General features: G+C 37.7%; 1 protein-coding gene across 1 annotated transcript in view; it reads right to left on the bottom strand.

Moving 5' to 3' along the window:
- FAM189A1 (family with sequence similarity 189 member A1) overlaps positions 1-19,697 on the bottom strand; it is a 413,737-nt gene that overhangs the window by 85,989 nt on the left and 308,051 nt on the right. Inside the window, exon 4 of the mRNA XM_018552286.1 lies at positions 22-129. Within this exon, the coding sequence (XP_018407788.1) occupies positions 22-129 (108 nt within the window). The remainder of the gene's footprint in view (positions 1-21; positions 130-19,697) is intronic.

A 19,697-nucleotide genomic window follows, 5' to 3' on the forward strand; every position in this document is an offset into this window, starting at 1 on the left:
AATACCTGTCTTGTTACTCACCAGTTGTAGAACATCAGCAGAGACCATCTGCATGCAGCACATTGCCGTAGCCAATGCACAGACGATTGTGGAGATGATATTCAGAGCACACACACTGAACAACAGGTCCTGTGAAAAGATGCAAAGAAAACCATCAGTTTTTTTTCTCAGAAGTGCATGTGACACGACTGCAAACATCTTTAATTGGGTTGATAATAATGGCTGTCACTTGCTATCTATTCAGTGTAGGATTAACTAGTTTGCGCTGTTGCTTGTTCAGCACCGATTTCCTCCCGTGTACAAATATTTTACTATGCTGTGCTGGACACCACAGCTTGAAATTATAACATGCTATTATATTTTCTCTGTCAAAGGGTCAACCTCTATTATTTCTCCTCTCTATGTACATGCATTGTGCCATTGATTCATTGTATAAAAGCTTCTAATGACGGGTGCTGTTTTTATTTCTAAATATAACTCAGTAACATTCTGTCTCAGTCTGAAGGAGGAAGGCATGATAAATGTAAATTAGCTGATTTCCTAAACCACACACCCGGAATAAGTCGTTGTCTGTACCCTCCCTGCTTCAAAATCATTGACAGTGTGTGAGAGCCATGCTGCATCTAATCCTGCTTCAACCACTGCATCATCACGATTGAAAGATGAAACACAGAAAAGAAAACCAACAGTGTTTTTTATTCACTTCTGCCCAGTCATTTTTCCAGTGGTTAAATACAATTCCTATTTGTTTTGCTTAAAAGGTTGATGTTTTTGTAAAAATGTGTTGATTTATGTCAGGGATCAGCTAAAAGTGTATCTTTAGTAAGAGGTTTGCATAGAAAAAGATAAGGGATAAAACCCCTGTCTATTTTTTTTCTCTGTGTCCTGTTGAACAGATTTCTTTTTACTTTCTGTCCTGAAGATACAAAGGAACTTAATGGAAATCCCCTCTTGATCAGGGGATGACATTGGAAGATTCCCTCTCACCTACAACTATAAAATGAGAGATTTACTATCACTTTATGTCCCCATTACAGTAGTCACCTTTCCCTAAGGAAAAACATTTTGGCTAGACATATACGCTAAATGCAAAAAAAGCACTTTGCAGAATTCTCTTTGAAAAAGTAACAATGGTAGATTGCCCACGTACTTAATTTCCAACCCAAATAATCAACATTTTATCCAAATGTGATGTTTTGGTGCCTAATCATATTAGACTCTGATCAACTGTGATAAATCAGCCCCCTAAAAATTGCTTATTTTACAGTAAATGTTGGAGTTCAAAATCATCCAGCAATCTCGGGGACTTTGCTGATTAAATGTGTATGTTTTCATTCCTAGAAATGTACTCCTGGCACAGGTGTCAGAAATGGGAATCCCACTGGCTCTTGGCACTAAATAAAAAATCCTCTGCATGATATCCTTGCCAAATAGCTCAATATGAAATTTGGGGACCTCAAAAGTTATCTTTTATGTAAGCTTCTGAAAACCCCTGGACTCTCTCCAGATCAGGATGTCCTTGATCTGGAGAGACTCCACAGAAGAGTGACACAACTAATAAAGGGGTTAGAGGGCCAAAGCTATGGAGAAAGATTGCAAGCAATGTACAAATTGTTCATTGTTGGTGGCGGAATCAGTGATAACTGTCTACTGTTATTTAAGTCCCTGAAATTGGGAGAGAAAAAGTTTAATCTTAAACTGTGAATGGGATTCTTAACTGTTAGAATGGTAATATTGTGTAACTCCCTTATGCAGTCAGGGATTTCAGCTAAGAGTATTGACTCATTCAAGAACTTTTTAGATGCTTTCCTCACAGAGCACAATATTCAGGGGTACAGGTACATTAACACATATAAACACACATAGGTTGAACTCGATGGACCTGTGTCATTATTCAATCTCCTCAACTATGTAACTAATTAGTTAGCCTGTTAGGAATAGGATTTTATGACAATTATTATGTGGAGCCTCGGCCCTCTCCCTGTCGCTTGTGAGTAGCGACCCATTTATGTCCTTTATTGGGCCTATCTGTTCCTTTCTCCCCTTTTTACTGTTTATGTACTGAAAAAAATGTTTGGGGTTCTTTTTACTAACTTCGGCGATATATTTTTCACATTCAATTTTAGCTGCCCGCACTGCCAGTTTACATATTCTATTAAATTCTTTGTAGTTTTGGAATGCTGATAGTGTCCCCTCTGTTTTATACTTACTAAATGCTAGTTTTTTTTCTTTAATGTATTTCTTTACCGATTTTTGTTTTTGATCTTTTGCTTTTGTTCCCTAGCGGTATACACCTGGTTATAGCATTTTTTAATTTGTTCTTGAAACAGTCCCACTTCTGGTCCAAGTTTAGTTTATCAAATAAGTTATCCCAATCGATTTCACCCACTATATTAGGCAGTTTATCAAAGTTCGCCTTCCTGAAGTGCGATGGACTATTTTCAGTGCATCGGCACTGCCGCCTCCACAGAGCACACCAGCGGCTGTGTTCTAATGCAGCCACCTTGTGAATAGACCCTAAGCTGCCCGATGTTATTTCCATATAGTAATTTTTCATCCCTCACAAATGTCAGGGGAAAATACCTAATCTAACACATGAACTGTTGATGCATTGTCTCTCTAATTCAAAAAGCTGTGCTCTTCACTGTAAACATACTCAGCAACCAATCTATTGCTCAATGTGGAAAGATGAAAATTGTAAATCCAATTGTAATTTTCTTCGTTTAAGTGGTTGGTTTAATAATGTTGCCTTATGTTTTCTGTGTTGCATAAAATGTTCTTTTTTTAATGTCAAAAATGCTGACACTTAAATGTCTACATACAGTATTTTTGGATTGATGTAGTAATAATCACACACTGTTTAGTTATAATGTTGAGCGCTGATTAACATTGCCATGGAAACCATAAACATAGCTTGATCCTTCCCAGTAATTATGTAATCATATCTTAAAAGTGTTTTATTTTCTTTCGCTTGCGCTGTGGCCTGTCGCAGCAGGAAAGGCAGGTGTGCTCCACTTCTGCCTCTAACAGAACTTAACCTTATGACTGGTAGTCAGTAAAGAAACAACTGGCTGAATTTAGCATGGCTGTCTGCCCATTACTATGGAAATAAGCTCTGGAAGTGCTATCTTGATGGCCAATGTTAAACACAGTCATTTCATTAACAAAACAAACTAAAATAAAAACTGAATTAGGAATAAAATTAAAATTAAATAGTATGACCCAGGAACTATAATTGCATAATTCTTATAAAACCGAAGGGAAACGGAAAGCTGCTGAACTCAGGCAATATGCCCCCAGAGTAATGATGCAACCAAAGGTACAGCGCTAAATGCCCTTCAGGAAATTTAATAACGGCAAGGATCAGATTGATACCACCTCAATGTGAGGCAATCATACAGAGATATCAGAAACATGTGTCTAACTATGTGTGTAAACTAATAGTGTTGCCAAAATGTGTCAAAAGTGTCGTGAATACGTGTCACAAATACACCTTATTCAAAGGAAAATTCACAAAAGTATCCAAAAAACATGTGTCATAAGTGTACATTATAAATAAAAATACCACATTATAAAAAAAAGTCTGTGTTGTTTTCATTAGAAACATAAACTCAAAGTTTTTAAAAACATAAAACTTAAAGTTTTTAAATTCTAAAATCTTCAAGGCAAAAATAAAAATAAAAGCAGGTGAATTGTTCAATTCTGTGGATACAGAACCCGCTTGTTTCTCAGAGATGTAGAGACCGGGATCTTTACTATCAGGTCTCCTCGGTTAGATATAACGGCTTTCCATCATCAGGGATCTGGTGAGTGCATTCACTAGAGGGGATTTGCCTGCTTTATCTTTATTGGTTTTTCGTTGGACACTTCACAGAATTGAACAATTCACCTGCTTTTATTTTTGCCTTTTGCCTTGAAGATTTGAGAATTTAAAAACTTTAAGTTTATGTTTTTAAAAACTTTGAGTTTATGTTTCTAATGAAAACAACACAGACTTTTTTATAATGTGGTATTTTTATTTATAATGTAACTATGTAACTATGCACTGTAAGTTTTTTTTTTGGTCCGAGCCTTGTTTCAATGAAATGACAAAGTGACATTTCATTCAGTTCTATCAGTCTCAGCGCGGTGCAATGTGCAGGGTATTGCATTGCACAAGGCAGTGGTGTGAAGCTGGTTGTAACTGGGACTGAGCTGGGCAAGTGCAGCTCAATGTAGCTGGTCTGAACGGGCCTTGTGCATCCTTGCAGATCTTAAAGAGGAACTTTACCCTTATCTTCAAAATAACAACAAAGACATCTTTAGAAATGTTTAGTAATGGCAATCTACAAACACATACTTGTAGATAATTGCAGGATTTGTATTTTTTGCATACCTTATTTCTCTTTTCCTGTCCATTCTTCCCACAGTGGCCATTTTTACTAAGGGCAGATTACTAGCTCTCCTATTGCTTCCTGGATTTCTTGCACATGTGATTAGACATGTGACCATGCACATAATCTCAGGGAACTCTGGCACATGTGACTTGGACATGTGACCATGCATTTCATCGCAGGGGAGGAAAATGACTTTCCCTGAGATTTCATGAGATTACAGATGAGATTTCCCAGCAATGCACTGCTGATGTAACCTTCCCAGGATGCAATGCTTGGGCACAATTACATCATTTGTGCCAAAGAAAATATGCCTGTTTAACTAATGAATGCAAAATAATTTCATATCAGCATGCAGTGCTGCTGATGTGATTTTCAGTGAAAGGGGCTCAAGGTTCACTTTAAGAAAATAACTACATTTTAAAGTGTTATCCTGTTCAGTTTATCTATTTTTGTTTTCCTTCAAGCCCCTTGTTCCTCTTTTTATCTGATATTCTTACTACCTTTATTATATTCAATGATTCTTCTTCACCCAGACAACGCAGCGTTTTAAGATCTATTAAGATGTATCTCTATAATGTTCAGTGTTCCATGCATTGGATTTCTTCTGCACTGCTATGTATGTCCTTGCTACGTTGTGATTTATAAAAATTAATAAATATTACATGCTGAAAAAAATGAAAATAACTACAGCATTGTGTTTGCTTAGTGTCATGAGGTGACATACTATGGAAAAGAAAATGCCCTAGCTGATTTATATGGATTCACATACAGCTGGATCTGCATTTACAATAAAGGCAATTAAGAGCCAGTGCCTAGGGCAGAAAGGTAAGCACAGGATTTAAAATGTATAAACTGTGATAATTTAGTTCTTATTTTGTTTCCCTCTTCTGAAGCTAATCTTCAGCAAATTAATTACAGAGGAAAGTGTGTGCTGCAGATTGGGTTGTCACCTGGCTGGACTTTTATTGCTTTGGCACGTAAAAATGGGTCTTGTTGATAATGTCAGTAATAGGAATGAGATCATAAGGCTGGTGTTCTGTCCATATGGTGGCCACCTTAGCTGCAGGGGATATTGAGAGTCAGAAGACCCTCCATAGTTGAAGAAACACGAAACCATCTCTCCTTTCTCTTGTTTCTTGGACTGAAGTTAATATGTAGCAGCAGTATGTAACCAGAAGCATATTCTAGCATTACATTTTTAATTTGTAGGAAAATAGTATAACAGAAGGAGCGAAGCTTACAAAATAGCGTGTCATCATTCAGGTGTGCTGAGGGCAAAATGATGTCTATAAACTGCTCCACATGGAAAACAATAGGTCCTTATTTCCTGTTCCAGGCTGACAATACTGATCAGCTGCTAGTCAAATGACTGATCCCCTGAACATTGTTGGGACCTGGAAGTATTGGCACTTAAGTTTTCATTCATGAATCCTGTACCCATTAGTTTGTCTGTTATGTGCATATGCTGGTATGCTTTCTGAGTTCCAACAACAGAGCTTTTGTTCATATTCCGGTATTCAATGCAGACAGTCACATACAAGTTTTCCCTTCTTCCTTCGCAGTCACTTCCTGTCTTTACATCATTGATTTTAAAAAATCTCCACCCACTATTCATTAAACACAGGGCCAGAAATTATGAACTTAAAAAAGGCATTTAAATGTAGATATTTTTAAAAAAATATAAATATGAAGGAGTGTACAAGCATTGCTGGAGGAGGCTTTTGGGACGGTTTTATCTTTTCTCTTTCCTTAACTGTAAAGAGGATGTCAACTCTGGAAGTTGTCCCAAAAAAGGCACTTAATGAAGGTACTGGAACCCTGGAGTCTTGTTCTGTCTAAATTATATATTGTTGTTATCATCCAGTGGTTTGATTGTGGTTGAATTAGAACAGCATTGCCAGCATGCTGTGTTTATTCAACTATCATACCACCCAAATATTTACTGATCCTAGAATCCATATGCATTGTTTATTGTTTCTACAAGGTCTGATAAAGGGGTCACAGCCTAGCCCCTGAAAACCATTGTGTCTGTTAAATATTTGTCTCTGGATTAAACTTATATGTGGCCTAGAATATTATGGTGAGGCAATAAAATGTAAGATCTATTAAAAAGACAAACAGAGGACAAACAAGTAATCATCAGTAATACCCATAGTCTCCATGCAGCTGATCTTTTGCTATTACTGACTTCCCATGCCTTGTTCTGCACTGTGTCTCTGTGTGGAGGCAGCCATCTTGGTAGAGGCAGGGCTTTGCTTCCTCATGCCTGAGTCTGTATTACGTTTTGGCTTTTGGGTTTAGATATGCTTGAATATCTCTAGATGTTCTTTATGATATAGCAAATATTAGAAGAGAATATTAAAAGAGATAATCTTGTTGATCTTCAACATGCCTGGTCCCCTGCTGTACACTATGGTTCCATCCACTAGTCCTACGTCACTACAAGACACAGTAGTGATGCAGGGAGAGGCTCAAGCAACCACAGAATGCAGTGGGGGGCCCAGGCATCTGACATACCTGAAGGTGTGCCAGATAGCAAAGATCTCTTCACCGCAGTAGAGAAGGTAGTATAGGCATCATAACAGGTGAGTATTAATTGCTTTCTTTGCAGATATTGCAAGCTTTTTATTTTTTCCAAAATAGTTTGAGTCACTTTAATGCTTTTTTGTTCAATTGAAAAATATGTCTGTCAGTTGGACACAACAGCTGCCTTTTATTGAATAAGGTCTTTTGGATCTTTTACTATAACTGATTTACCTAATTTAAGTTTTGCACATACAGCTCATACAAACAAAACAACAGAAAAATAACTGTATCACCAATGGACGCAATAAGCGCTAGTAAGTGCTACGTTTTGTTTCAGTAGCAGAAAAAGTGCTATTTGGTACCTTTTCTGCATTTTAACCAGTTGACATCCGCGGTGTTAAACCCCCTTCCCAAGCATCACCTAAACTTCTAAACATACAGATAAGCAAATTTTGGAAAATCATTAGTCAGCAATTCCATGATCTATCTTTGCTGAGCTAGGATCCCGTTTTTTTCCCTTTACTTTAAATAAACGCAGGTGCCCGCAGCAAGTGAGCCAACATTTGTTTTCCTATTGCAGTTTGTAGGATGTTCTTCCATTTTTCCTGGAAATATTGGCAAAACACATTTTTGCACATGGATTTTTTTTTCTAAAAGCTTTTAATACAGATCCTTAACCAGTTGTAGACAATGGACATAATACATAATTTATACTTTTAATCTACCGTAACACAATTTTTTTTAACACTAACTGATGAATGTAAAAAAGCGCATGATTTTAGTTTGGTTGCTTTTCTTATCTATGGATTGTATAAAACATTAACAGGGTTATTCACAAAAGGGTGGAGAGTTTGGAGAAGGCAAGAGAAGGGAACAATCTAGGCCAACATAGCTGATTTGGAAAAATTATCTAATTCAGCTCACTTTCCAGTTCAGCTATGTTGTCCTAGATTGTTCCCTTCTCCTGCCATCTCCAGACTCTTCACCCTTTTGTGAATTACCCTGTTAATAATTTTTGCATAACAATATCAACAAAAGAAAGCTTTGTAAAAAATTATGCATGTATTGCTTTTGTTGTCATAAATAATGACAAAATGACTGCCAAATTACTAGGCCCATAGCAGAAATGTATCTGTCGTGTGGCACCTGATAGTTCTTTTGTAGTACGCTAAACCACTTGCCACTGGAGTTTATAATCTTAGTATATGATTCCTAATTTTCCAGGCTTTAATATTCTATAAAATATATATTTTTCACAAAAATGTCTTTGAAATTCCTACAGTTTACTGTACTCTGCCGTAGCTCTATGGATAACCTAGTCATTATCTATTTTATATTTATGTATCAAACTTGTAACTCATAAAGTTACTGCAAAAATAAGCATTATGTATATACTACATTTAAAAACTGTTTTACAAATGTATATTAATATTAGCATTCTCAATACTAACAATATAATACTTAAAGAAAAAATCTTGGGAATGTCAATATTATACAGTCTATATGAAACATGCAGTATTTATTGCTTAGCTATTAAACAATTTTGTAATTGCACAGCAAGAGCCAATGCCCTATTAATACCTGTTCACTCTGCTTCATATCACAAACAATGCATAAAACATACATACAGTTAAGGACTTGTAGAAAAAAAAAGAGAGCTAAACAAATGTCACAAGTAACAGGGTACCACCAGTTATATGTAAAGGCTTGAAGTTTCTAGAGCATGGAAATGTAGTGGGGAAGACACAAAGAAAAAGCAGTTATGGAAGCTAGGAACAAAAACATAAATATGCTGATTTAGGGCCTGTTCACATGAGTTTCAGGTCCTGATCCGGTCCGGATCTGCAGACGCGGTGCTACTGATGCAGTGCGTTTTGGCCGCGTTTTGGATGCGTTCCAGTTTTTAAAAAAAATGTTTTTTTTTGCTGGAGTGGGGCAGTGCAGTGCGTTTTTGACGCGTTTTTGGTGCGTTTGCATTTCCTGACTGTACAAAATGTGACATGCAGTATTTTTCTGTCGTAAGCTGAACGGACTGCGCACGTGAGAACTGTAGCCCATAAAACACATAGGGATACATTGGGATGCATTTTGAGTGCAGGAGCGTACGGATCAGGTCAGCACACAAAACGGACGTCGTGTGAACAGGGCCTTAGATTACACTTCATACTGTACTACAAAAGTGTTTGGTGTCTTGGTGAGCTTCCTGTAGAAGACCCATTTACCTTACAACTCTCTTGGGCCTATTTATAAAGATGTGGCATACTGACCAAGTACACCTACCTGTTTTCTGCTACTCTATTAAAGCAATTTAACAGTTGAAGCTGAACTCCAGGCAGATATGAAAAGCACAAATGAATGCATATCTGCAATCAACAATACATATATATTTAAAAAAAATGAAAGCAGTTAAACCTGAATTTGACTTGGTATCAGCATCTAGCAGTATACTATACAGTCTGTGCAGCAGAACGCAGAGAGGGGGCAAGAGAAGCAGCACAAAGAGCTAATCAGAAAGGATCCATTGCAAGAAGCCAGTTAGATAGGAGGAGAGAGAAGAGTGATAGAGACATAAGTTCACCAGTGTTCTGCTTTTCCTTCAACATCCAGTTACAGGGTGGTAGTGGTGAGTAGACCTGTAAGTGAAAGTGAACTTGCAGCAGAGAATGATTAGGTTTCCTGTCTTGCTAGACAGGGCTATGCTATGGGGGAGAGCTGTGTAAATCTCAGGACTGGATGCACATACATACAAATCCTTTTGCAGGTAAAACAGCTTCCTTATATATATTTCATCTGTGTATTTAGCTTGCACCTGTCAATTAGTATGTGAGCTAGTGTTGCAGCTGTGTTTGGATTTTAGCAACTAGAGAGAGTGTGTAGCTAATAATAGGTAAATACTACACAGTTTATCTCAGCAACTAAGATTGGAGGACAATGGAATAAGGGGTGTAAAAAATGGTTAGCTGTAGCAGATTCTCCAGGGGTGCTTATAGAAAAATGATGAGCTTACCGACTTTATAAAAAATGCATGCTGCCAATCAACTAATACTGAAATAATCAACACTGAAATACTATTACTTGCACACGTTTTATCTTAGCAAGTGATATCCACAGGTTTTTGCTAAGGCCAGCATACAATTATGACCTGTTATGAAGACAGAGCAGTACTGTGGACCAAAGTGGCTTCTCGGTATATTTAACAGCTGCCTCAAGGGCTTACTTAGTTCATTTTAAAGATATCATGAAACAATTTGCTGTGCAAGGAATTATACAACTCTCTGAAGGGCAAGACAGCTAGAGCTACACTGTACTACTCAATATGATGATGTACTTGCTGATGATAAATCCTTGCTTCATTGCACTCAGCTTGTCCCCGAGAACAGCATGCAGGGCGGTTTGAGAAGCAGAGGACACTTTAGCATGTATGTACTGATGCATGGCAATGTAGTGCAGTCTCTGTGGTGATTGTACTTCAGCAATATACTATCCTATTAATACAAAAACAAGGTAAGAGCTACTGCAAATCTGTTTATGTAATGTGACATATACATACTATTTATATTCAAAATATTTGGGTACTGCATGCATGCTTATCTAATGTTACAGTGTACAAAATCTGAAAAAAGTTTTAAAATATCTTAAGCCTACTAAATAAATATCACTCTCTATAATGGGTTTACAAAACATTACTTCCACTAGATGAAGCTGAGGAGCATAAGAAATTCCTATACTCCTCGAATCCATCTAGTGGCCTTTGTTCATCTTCTTTCCGCAAATCATTCCTGATCATGGAATGTCACTTTCTCTTGTAGAGATGACATAAGTTTGATAAGACTAAGTTTGTGTACCCCATCATAACTCTTGTACATGTCTAATTCCCAGAGAAAGCTGCCCATCATTGTGATGGGCCAATAGGAATGTTTGGGAGCAGAGTTTAGTGGCAAGCTCCTGCACTGCCCGGAAGTGGCAGAGCTTTGCCTGTCAGAACAGTTCAGCATTCGACCCCCTTCCTCCTGTGACAGAATTATTTCAATTTTAGTGTACTAGAGAAATATGCTACCCAATGTAAAAAAGTAAAAACAATATGATTCACTATGCAGTTCCTTAACTTTTACAATTAAGCTTGACCTTGTGTAGATCTACTTTATCACAATATGTCTGGTAATTCCTTTTTTAAAACATGGGCTATTTTGTAAATATTTGTTGTTCGTGTAATAATGCATTTTTCTTTTTTTTACATATAGTTGTAATGTGTATTTGCCTTTTTTGTGTTGAAAATAGAAAGAAGTTTAAGAAAGAGTACCTTTTGCTTTTTACCAAAATGAACGTTTTATCGTAATTTTAAATAGGTCAATTGATAGAAAAACATGTATATTTTTTATCTACAGTAACACATTTTTTTTTGTTACTAACACTGATCAAAGTAGAAAAAAAAAGTTTTGTTATTTTCTGTCTGTAAATTACACAAATAAAATATTTTTTTGCAAGATAATATTACCAATTTTTTTACAAAAAATTTAAAAACAAATATGACTTTGTTATCTTAAGTAATGTAAGTAATGAAAAAGTAATTACTGAATCATTAGGTCTACTTTTTTTTATTATTGCAGAGGGGTGAAGGAACAAAGTGTTTTTGGTGCAAGGTTCGCAATTACCAGTTATTGGATGGGAAGTAGTCTTTGGGCATCTCTCAAAATCTCACAGTCCAGAACTAATATAATAATTCTTAATGGAGAATCATTTAGTTGCACCTTAAAGAAGAACTCCATGAAAACATATTTTCAACCCTTGCAGTAGGGCTACTCCCCCACTGTAAGGGTTAACTGCACATTTTCATATAGGTGCAAAAATAAAAAAAAGTCATACTCACCTGAACCTCTGAGCCAGCTTTTTCCTAGACTGGTTCTTCCATCGTCTCTCCCCCTACGTTGCAGCGGTGTAAGGATACTGGTGGGATCACAGAGGCTGGAGGGAGCACTGTGACAGCTGGGCCAACTCGGCAGTTCAGGTAAGTATATCATTTTTATTTTTGCACCTAGACAAAAACAAGCACTTAATCCTTGCAGTGTGGGGGTAGTCCCACTGCAAGGGTTAATAAAAAAATTGCCTGGAGCTCTTCTTTAACAATCATACTTTGAACATGAAGAGTTTTACATCCCCAAAGTTATTTTTATGGAGGTGAAAGAACTGGCATGTGATAGCAAATCATTAAACCCTTTTTAAGTTTGTGGTATTTTGTGGAATCTGGGCTGATGAAAAATTAATTTCACTAGAGGGACTTTTGTAAGAGCTGTGATATCAATCATGCCATAGCAAAAGAAGTGATCACAGAGGCACAGTGACACCAATTTGCATATTAGTTGCACATTTCCAGTAAAGTAGGCAAACATTTCATTTCATAAAAACATTGAAATGCTGTTGGAATTACAGCACCATCCAGCTGTTTTAATTATAATGGAGTTCTTTTTTAATGAATTAGTAAAGGTCAAAGTTTGGGTGTAGTTTTTTTCTGAGAGGCCATTAGCTGGGCTTTCATGGTTCTAAATCAACAATAATTGAACTTGTTGATTAAACCTGTGTGATTAGAAACCACATTCATTTAATTTCATGCAGGGTATACTGAGAAACCACTCACAAAAGTGTGTTAAGACACATTAAGCCATGTGATTAATAATAAGATAATGGTATACTTGTTCCTACTAAAATGAGTCAGGGCTAAAGTTCAGAAGGTGACTGAGAGTTTTTCCCACATCTCTTAAAAAGATCACAGCTTTCCTTGTACTTCTCTCCACATAATACATATTACTGCACGGCATAAGAATAGTATCTATTACTGATGTGTAAAATATTTTAAAGACACAATTAAAATATAAAATATTTTGTGGCAGTTCCAATAGCCATTGCTTATCTGTAAATGCTTTTTTTCCGCTGTCCAGCCCCATACAGTTACATCATGTACATACCAAATCAATTATTTTAGGCGGGCTTCACACCTATGCATTATGGTAATACACATTTTACCACATGTTATTGCAATGTACAGTAATGCACAACTTCACAATATCCAAACACACAACTACAGTAGCCTGCAATGCACTCAGTTTCCCTTAATTTGAGTTCTGTGTAACTGCACACAGACCATTTAAAAGGCTCCCCAGGACAAGTAGGATCACATACTTTCCTTGACCACGTGCTTTGTAACATCCTTATTCTTTGATTGTATCACCATGAACCACCCATGGAAGGTTTGAATCTAAATGGTGTTTATGAAAAACTTCCTAGTACCAGCATTTTAAGCCTGCAGGGGTGTTCCAGCATTGGATGCAGGCATGCTGAAGATCACTTTATTACCAACAAATGGGAGTGGTGCAATGCGGCAGCTAAATACTGACAAAGTAGGCTGGATTTCCAAAAATGTCAGCTGCCACAATTAATTTGAAACTAGCAAACATGCAAAACAATACAAAAGTTAACCATCATACTTTCAAGCTAGTAAAAAAAAAACAAAACTAAGGCTGCCCATACACTTTAAGATTAGGAGTCAGCTGAAATTGTTACAGTGGTTGGTACAGCCAACTCGACAAAAAGCAATTACTCAAGGGGCCAGGCCAAATATTTTTGGCCGATACAATCAGATGCAGTCACTATTCATGTATTCTGACAGAGGCAAGTGCTGGCTGTTAGAATACAATAGTTGCAGCTCAAAATATGCCCATCCACACTGTTTAGCATTTTCGTTCAGTTCGCAGGCTGATTAAAAAAAATCTTTAAGTATATGGCTAGTTTAACTATATAACTAAACTTTTACAACTACTACTTGAAACAGTGTTTTTTGTTGTCTATATTTGCAAATACAGGTGAAGCCACACTGTTTCATCTGTCAAGGCACCCTTAAAAACTGTATAGCCCAGCCTATGTGTTCCTTTCATCCTTTTGCTAGTTTCAAACTCATCAGTGCAGCTGCCATTGTTGCTTTTTTGTTTTGGTGCAGGCACACGCTGAAGGTTTCAGCTGCCTTGAGAGTGAAGTCTGGGCTTCGGTTGTGTGGCTGTACCCTTAAACTGCCACCAGATGAGCCTGCTTTCTTATTGTGCATTGCTATACTGTATATGTCCCATCGTTGGGAACTAAGATAGTTTAGACTTAGGGAGAACACTTTTTAGAACTGCTTTAACACTGCAGTGTGATTTCACATGTATTTGCATATGTATGCAACTAATTATCTACTGTTCTGTCTCTTTAGATAACTCATGTACTCTGCAAACCCTTTGTTGTTGTTGACAAACAATGATTGTATACATAGGCTGTAAAAAAAAGCAACTGAAATATATTTAATCTAGCCAAATGCATCTAAAATGAACAGAAACTATGGTATGAACATAGTAAGTTTTAAATATAAAAGTAGATAAAATGGTGTTTTTCTTATCAGCACTTGGCAAAATAAAATCACTAAAGGAATTCAATCTATCAGCAGCACAATGGATTTATTTTCTAACTGGTTCCAATGTGTCAAGTGGATTGAAATATTTATTCATGTGTAAACTTGGCTAGATAGATGTGTGATTCGCAGAACAATCCACAATATGGGTCTCACATCTAGATGTGTTTTGACTGTATGAATTCTCGCTGCCTTTCTGTTGTGAAACACATGAGAAAAGTGATGGATACTAAGTGTATAGAGTATAAAAAAAGACACTGACAGATCAGTGCGTTAAATAGGCAATTAATTTTTTTAAAGCAATGTAAAAACCTGTCATGGATCCTGCCCAGGTTCTGAACACTAGTGAAACCCAAAGAGGCAACCTATAACAAACACCAGGTATATCAAAATGAAACTAACAAAACAAGAGATTAGGGGTATTTTAAAAGTCGAAGCTAGAATTAGCTAATTTAGCACACTAAGGGGGTTATTCACAACAGAGCGGAAGGATTTAGCTGAACGTTTGGCTAATCTTTTTGCTTGCTTTGGCTGCAGGAACCCTTCGAGAGGGGAGAACGGCCTGCCGAAGCTGGCCAAATCCCCGCTAGTTGTTAAAAAATAGATTACAAAAATGACCAATTCATATTAGACCCTTCAGGTCTGGTAGGGATTTTAAGGAGGACCCCAACGCCCCAAAAAAGGAAAAGAAGATGGGGTCCCCCCTACAATTCCAAACAAGACCATTAATCTGAGCACTGGCCTTGCAGGGCAGGAAAGGGGGGATAAGAGCGTTTGCCCCCCTGCATCATACCAGGCCACATGCCCTCAGCTTTGTACACAGCTTTGGCACAGTTTTTGACAATTCCTTTATTCCGCTCGTGCTGCAAATGAATATTCCTGCCTCAACGTAAACAAATGGGTGAAGTGAGTTTCTCTGCCCATTTTTTTTTCATGTCATGAAAGCTGACTGACCTTAAATGTAATTAAAACAAATGGGCGGCGCAAGTCCTGTGACACCATGGGGTTGATTTACTAACCTTATAAACACACCACGAACATGTATACACCTCTGTAGTGTGTTCCCTCCCAGCATGATCTATGGGTGGAATCTAAACACCTTTGTAGTGTGTACACACCCAGCAGGTGTGTTGTGCAAAGCCAAGCATGAATTGCAAGGTGATGTTGTGTAAATTAGCTCTATGTTGTGTTGCTTGCGTTGATGAATGCAGGAATGTAAATGCATGAGCTAACCATTTTTGTCTAAACTGTGAAGCAGCATTATATATGCATCATGTGCATGATTTTTCCATATATGGCATTAGTGGAAATATGCTTTTAGAGACTTTTTGGTTGATAAATAAGTTTTGCTGTGTGAAAATCACAAGCACCTGGTGCGTGCATGTGTTTAGGTTAGTAAATCACCCCCTATGACTCGCTCCGCCCATTTGTTTATATTCGGGCAAGAGCTGTCATTTGCAGCAGGGCGCGAATGGCGGTTCGTTGGCTGGTGGGACTTTTTTGTTTTCAGCAAGTCGGTGGGTGTTGTTCATTGTGATTGGTGCTGGATTACATTACTGGATGACGTGATTGACCATGGATTACAGCGTTAGACGATTTTTATTTTTACAATAAAGGAATTGTCAAAAACTGTCTTTGTGTTTTTTGTTCAATTGAAGGATTTTTTCATGGTGTTGTGTGTTTATTTACTTTTTACTTTTCTCTTTGGTGAATGAGTAGGGGTAACAACTACCCTTTACTCATCCCCAGGGGGGGGGGGGCTGCATCTGGCTGAAAGGGGGCACCCAGATGCACATGAGCCGGCTAAAAATAGTCGAACAGGGCTGCTGTGAATAGCCAAAGAAGCTTCAGCTGCCTTCACTTTGGCTTGGTTGTTCATTCGTCTCCCTTTGGCAGCTCAGTGAATAACCCCCTAAGCTTATCTTAGTCAGATGGGTTCTCCATTCCCACTAAAGTCTACGGAAATGCAAAACCTGCTTGAAACAGGTCAATTACAGGTTAAAAGTGTCTGTCAATGAATTATGAATGATCTCGGTAGCATTTCTAAACTGATGCCATCAACGAAACCCCATCAACACAGGTCCTAAGAATTGGTGTGTTTCTCAAAAGTGTAAAACAAAAGGGAATTCTGACATTTAAATATAGTTTACTGTGCCTGCTTGTTGTTTTGAAATAGGCTAGGAAACATATTCTCCCAAGAACATTTTTAGATCTTTGTGCACACTTTATGATTGTAGTTTAAACATATATTTTAATGTATGCAACTATGGACATTTTGAAATCATCACCATGAAAGGACTCTCTTCTTTAAAACACAGATCAACAATTCTGTTTACATTTTGGGGTTGAGATATGATCTATTTGTAAATCTTGGGAACAGATTCTAGTTAGGTGCTCTTTGCTAGTTAGTTGGATCCTGTTCATCATAAATCTATTCGAATAGTTATCTCTTTGTAGTTTGTTGTGTTTCCACAGGGAGTCTCCAGCTGGCAGCAGCCTTGAGCAAGCCTGGACTTCCTGTGCACTGCTGTACCTGTTATGATTATGTAGCTTTCATGCAGATAAGATTTCTTTCAGTTTATCCATTATTATTCTTCTTGTTAACATCAAATTGTTATTATTATGAACTTTAATTTTGGGAGTTCCATTAGTTTAGAGCAGAACAACACATTACAGGTCTTTCTTTCTGATCAGGCCTATGTGACAGTTTTTCAGGTGGACTTGATCGGAAGCCCAATGTTAGTCTGTTGGCATCTGGATCTAAATGAACTGGCATCCGTTTACATTCGATTACCCCTGGCACCGGCCAGGTCCAGAAAAACAAACAGATCAGAGTTTTGCCGGACCTGATCATACAGGCTCTGGGGTAATCTGATGTAAATAGACAGTAACAATAACAATACACAATAGACATAAACACAACAGTGACATCCGTTACGATCAGCTTGGGGAATCTGTGCACAGATACCTTCCTGATCGGACCATGTGAAAGGGGCCTAAAGAGGTTCTTTGTCAGGACAGTAGGATGTCACCATCATTCGTAAATGTATGCAACAGAGACCTGTGTAGTTAATAAAAATGTTGATAAGAAATCAATCATAATTAGACTCTATTTCCAGCAGAACTGAGCTGGCTAGCAAGTCCGGTGGGCATGTTTGTTTATTGTTCATTCCCAGTGCATCTAGGTAAACTTAGAATTGTCTATTAAATGTATTACTGCATATCTTTGTGTCATCTGTAAACATTGAACTGGAACATCATTTACTGCTATTTTATTTTTAAGCTCAATTAAGTACAATAGCTAGTAAAAATATGTGCTTCAGCACTCATTACAATAACTGCATGTGCATTTTGCTTTCAGCATGGTTATTGCTGGTTCACAAGCCTGTAGTTTGTGAATCAGAATCTGACCACACCTAGTCCTACCTACTGCTTTCTGGATTAATAGCACTGCCTATGTTAATGAAACCTCCACTATGAGCTGCAGAGTCTGGGAGGGGGCAAAAATAAAGAAGGATTTGAAGGTAAAGTAATTTTTTGGATTTTCTCTAACCACTTTATGCGGTTGGACGTAAGTAAATGTCTGGATCCTGAAGCGGTTTTACCAAGAACACGGCTGCTGCTGCAGCCATGTTCTTGGTACCATTGTAAACAGCCCACGATGGCTGTTCAGATACAAGCCATCTGGCAGCTATACAGTGGTCCAATCGCTTGTACTGTGCACCCCCTCCGCTGCCGGCTACTCCGGCCTCCGCTGTCCCCCATGCGAGCATAGGAATGGCACAGCAGGTCTGCCCTCATCGATCGGAGGGAGATCAGCAAGCTTCTGCCCGCTGATCTCACCTCCAATCACTGGACCCAGAAGTGATGTGTATTACATCACTTCCTCTGTCACTGTGCACATTCTCCAGCTCCTGTAGACAGGAGAAGAAGCTGGTGAAGCAGATTTCTGCTTCATCAGTTTCTTTGGGGTCCCTAGGTGACATTAAGGATTTGGGGTCTGACAGACCCCTGATGTCTCTGTAAAGAGGATCTGTCACATCACATTTGCTATAACATAGGGGGCTTGTTAGATCCCTATGTGATAGCAATAAAGTTAAGTGTAAAAAAAAATAAGTGAAAGTAACATATAATTTTTTTTAAGTCCCCGCCCACATGTACACACACACACAAACGCAAGCACGCGTTGGTGCACCCATGTGCAAAAATGAAAATTGCACCACAAATGTTACACATCGCCATCAACATCAGAGTGAGAGCAATAATTCAAGGCCCACCAGTCACTGGTAACACTAAACTGATGAGCATAAAAAGCTTTTAAAGCTTTGAATGTGGGACATTTTGGGTATTGTAGCTTTTTGCAGTTTCACAGGCGTACGCAATTTTAAGGGTTGGCATGTTTGGTATCTATTTACCCGACATAACCCCATATTTTATATTTTACCAAAAAATTGGGTATTATATTCTATTTCTGTGCACTAAATTTCATTTTAGTATATTTTATCCTGAAAATACTGGTTTAATAAACATTTGCACAAATACCATACAAAATAAAAAATTGCAACTATCATTTTTGTATTCTACAGGGCCTCTGCTTTCAGAAAATATAAAATAGTTTGGGGGTTTTAAGGTGTTTTCCAGCCAAAAATGCTGATTTTATCATGTGTGTACACATATTTAAAAAAATTGCACCGGACAGCCTTGCTCTGGAAAGCCTTGTGCAACACATAGTAACTGAATGTGGTACTTGTTTAGATTGTCATACAGGAGCCTTTAGTTGTACTTTATATTTAAAGGGAGAATTTAACTAAAAAAAGAAAAGAACCTGAGGGGAGACCAAGTAACAGTAGGCTGCCTTGCAAAGCATAAACAAGATGTCATTGAATACAGGAAGAGTGCCATTTCCAAGATGCAGCCAGTGAACGTTGTTGTTAGCCTTCAAGCACCGCTTCTGTAAAACTTCTGCTATCTGTGTTGGCAGGATGTGGGAAAGTTAATGAGTCTGCCTCAGGTTGACATTCTTTATTCTCTATTATGAAAGTCATAATAGTTGTAAGCATTGTCTGAGTTAGAGGATGAATAGATATGGACTGCAAAAATATCTGTTTTTTTTTTGCCCCCCTGCCTATTTCAAAGTTTCTTGCAATTATCTTTTTTTATTTATAAACAATAACTTTACTCTCTGAAACTGTTTTATAAGTACAAAATCTTCTCTAAAATGGCCCTGAAGCTTTTAGAAGATGACACGTTTTGTCTCCTGGTTAAAATGATGCTTAGAGCATGATCCCTCTAATGTCTCCACCTGGGATCTGGCAGTGAAGTGAGAGTATTCTTTATCAGACCTGTCTTGTGTATATCTA

Source organism: Nanorana parkeri, unplaced genomic scaffold (genome assembly GCF_000935625.1).
Source record: "Nanorana parkeri isolate BGI_ZX_2015 unplaced genomic scaffold, ASM93562v1 scaffold82, whole genome shotgun sequence".
In the NCBI taxonomy this organism is placed as follows: Eukaryota; Metazoa; Chordata; class Amphibia; order Anura; family Dicroglossidae; genus Nanorana; species Nanorana parkeri.